Genomic DNA, 1855 nt, shown 5'->3' on the forward strand with positions numbered 1-1855 from the left:
AAAACAACTAAGCACTGACATGAAGGCATGGAAATGCGGAGAAGAGAATTCTGTATTTTTAAACTACCTGTGAGTCCAAGGGTTAGCTGTAATGCTTCTTTTAGGAAAAAACTTAAAGCTGTGGGTTTAGTACAGCCCTTTAAAATAAATGCAAAAATGTTAGCTTTTAGCAAAAAAGGCATGTAGCATAGAAAGAAAATATTGTATTGCTCAGGTTTTTGGTAAAGATGTATTAATAATACTTAAAAATGAAAACAACATAAATTTAAATGTTTATGGCAGAGTGAAATCAGTGTTGTGAATAGCCAAAATAGCCAGATATTTACTAGTGAACATTGTATTTATGTAAAATTCTGTGCTTGAACATATAAAAATGCATCATTAATGTAACAGACTGAGCCAGTAGAAAAAAGAATCTCTGTACAATAGACAACAGTTGCCAATAATTTAAATAGTGTCAGATTCCCCAAATTATAAGGTTTGACATGATCTTACCTTCTACTATCATATACAAATAAATTAACCCTACAAAGAATTTTTAGCTTAACTTAAAAGTGCACCTAGAAAGGTATGGGATTATTTGTACCTATTACAAAAACCTGTTAAAATCAAGGGCTGCTACAAAGAATGAGGTAAACTGAAGACTCTCTCCACTATGCAGCCTTCAGATTAATGGCTTTTTCTCTATTGAGTTCTAAGTTTGCACACCACAGTGTTTTGCTAGCAAAGCATTCAGAGTTCTCTTCCAGGAACTATTTGCATGTGCGTGTATATAAATTTACACACACATACACATACACACACACACAGTGTTGATCTATTGGCTTCTTGGTGCAGTAATGCAACGGCAATCCATTCTGGTGCCAAAGGCTTATACCATTACAAGGAAGTTGTGAACACTAATTTCTTAGGTGAGGCCAGCCCCACATGAACTTCTCTTGCATCCCTCTGGTCCACCATGATTCATAAATACTTACATTTTTTTTCTTCTCAAATGAATCATTAGACGTTAAAAACGGAATAGTGTCACAAAGGGCCACATGCTTTTCAATATAAAGCATTCTCCTTCACTAGGTTGCTATCACAGTGCAGACCTGACTGCCTGAAAACGCTCAGGAGATTTAGTCAATATTGTCTGTATTTGGTTATGGAAAAGGCTCTCCTTATTTTTTTTTTTTTAAATCCAAAGTGCATAGTGAGAACGAATCAAAGCATTTTTTCCTTGTCAGCATCAGTTTCATCTAAGCATCTTCCTACGAGGACTGCTCAGATGCCTTGCCTTTGTCCTCCCCACCCTCCGAAAATAAAAAAATAAAATAAAATAAAAAATAACAAGAGAGTCAAAGCAATTTAGACATTCATCAGCCTGGTAAACAAACTTTGCCAGCAAACAGAAGTCCTACTATTGTAAAGAAAATTGATAAGACAAAAAGTACATAGGATGACCCAACCACTGTGTTGTTGGGTAGTTTATACGGTTGACCTCCGACTTCATTGATGTAAAATCCTATTGGAAATATTAGGGCAGCCATACAGAAAAGGATCACTGTAAAACAAACCAAAACACAACATTAGTAACTTGGTTCGGTGACTGAAAAAACAATGAACATTTGGCATGAAGAATGTTTGCAGGAAGTGTTACAGGTTGATAACATGATCAAGCCTGTTAAAACCTAGAGCACTTGTCAAAAGCATTGCATATATTATAGGTCACATAATATCCCTAAAGCCCAACAATTAAATATGGTAAAAGGGGGTTAGCATTTTATAAAATTTTTAGTTTTTTGGGGGGGATTTTTGTTTTGTTTTGTTTTGTTTTGTTTTGTTTTGCTATAGGACATATGTACTTGCCAGT

The 1855-nt window shown here is 35.0% G+C and overlaps 1 protein-coding gene across 1 annotated transcript in view; it reads right to left on the bottom strand.

The window, feature by feature from the left end:
- Positions 1 to 1349: 1349 nt before the first annotated feature.
- Positions 1350 to 1855, bottom strand: part of MOSMO (modulator of smoothened) — a 10609-nt gene continuing 10103 nt past the window's right edge. Inside the window, exon 3 of the mRNA XM_027765399.1 lies at positions 1350 to 1546. Within this exon, the coding sequence (XP_027621200.1) occupies positions 1362 to 1546 (185 nt within the window). The 3' untranslated portion in view covers positions 1350 to 1361. The remainder of the gene's footprint in view (positions 1547 to 1855) is intronic.

This window comes from Tupaia chinensis, unplaced genomic scaffold, assembly GCF_000334495.1.
Source record: "Tupaia chinensis unplaced genomic scaffold, TupChi_1.0 Scaffold138136_1, whole genome shotgun sequence".
NCBI lineage: Eukaryota > Metazoa > Chordata > Mammalia > Scandentia > Tupaiidae > Tupaia > Tupaia belangeri.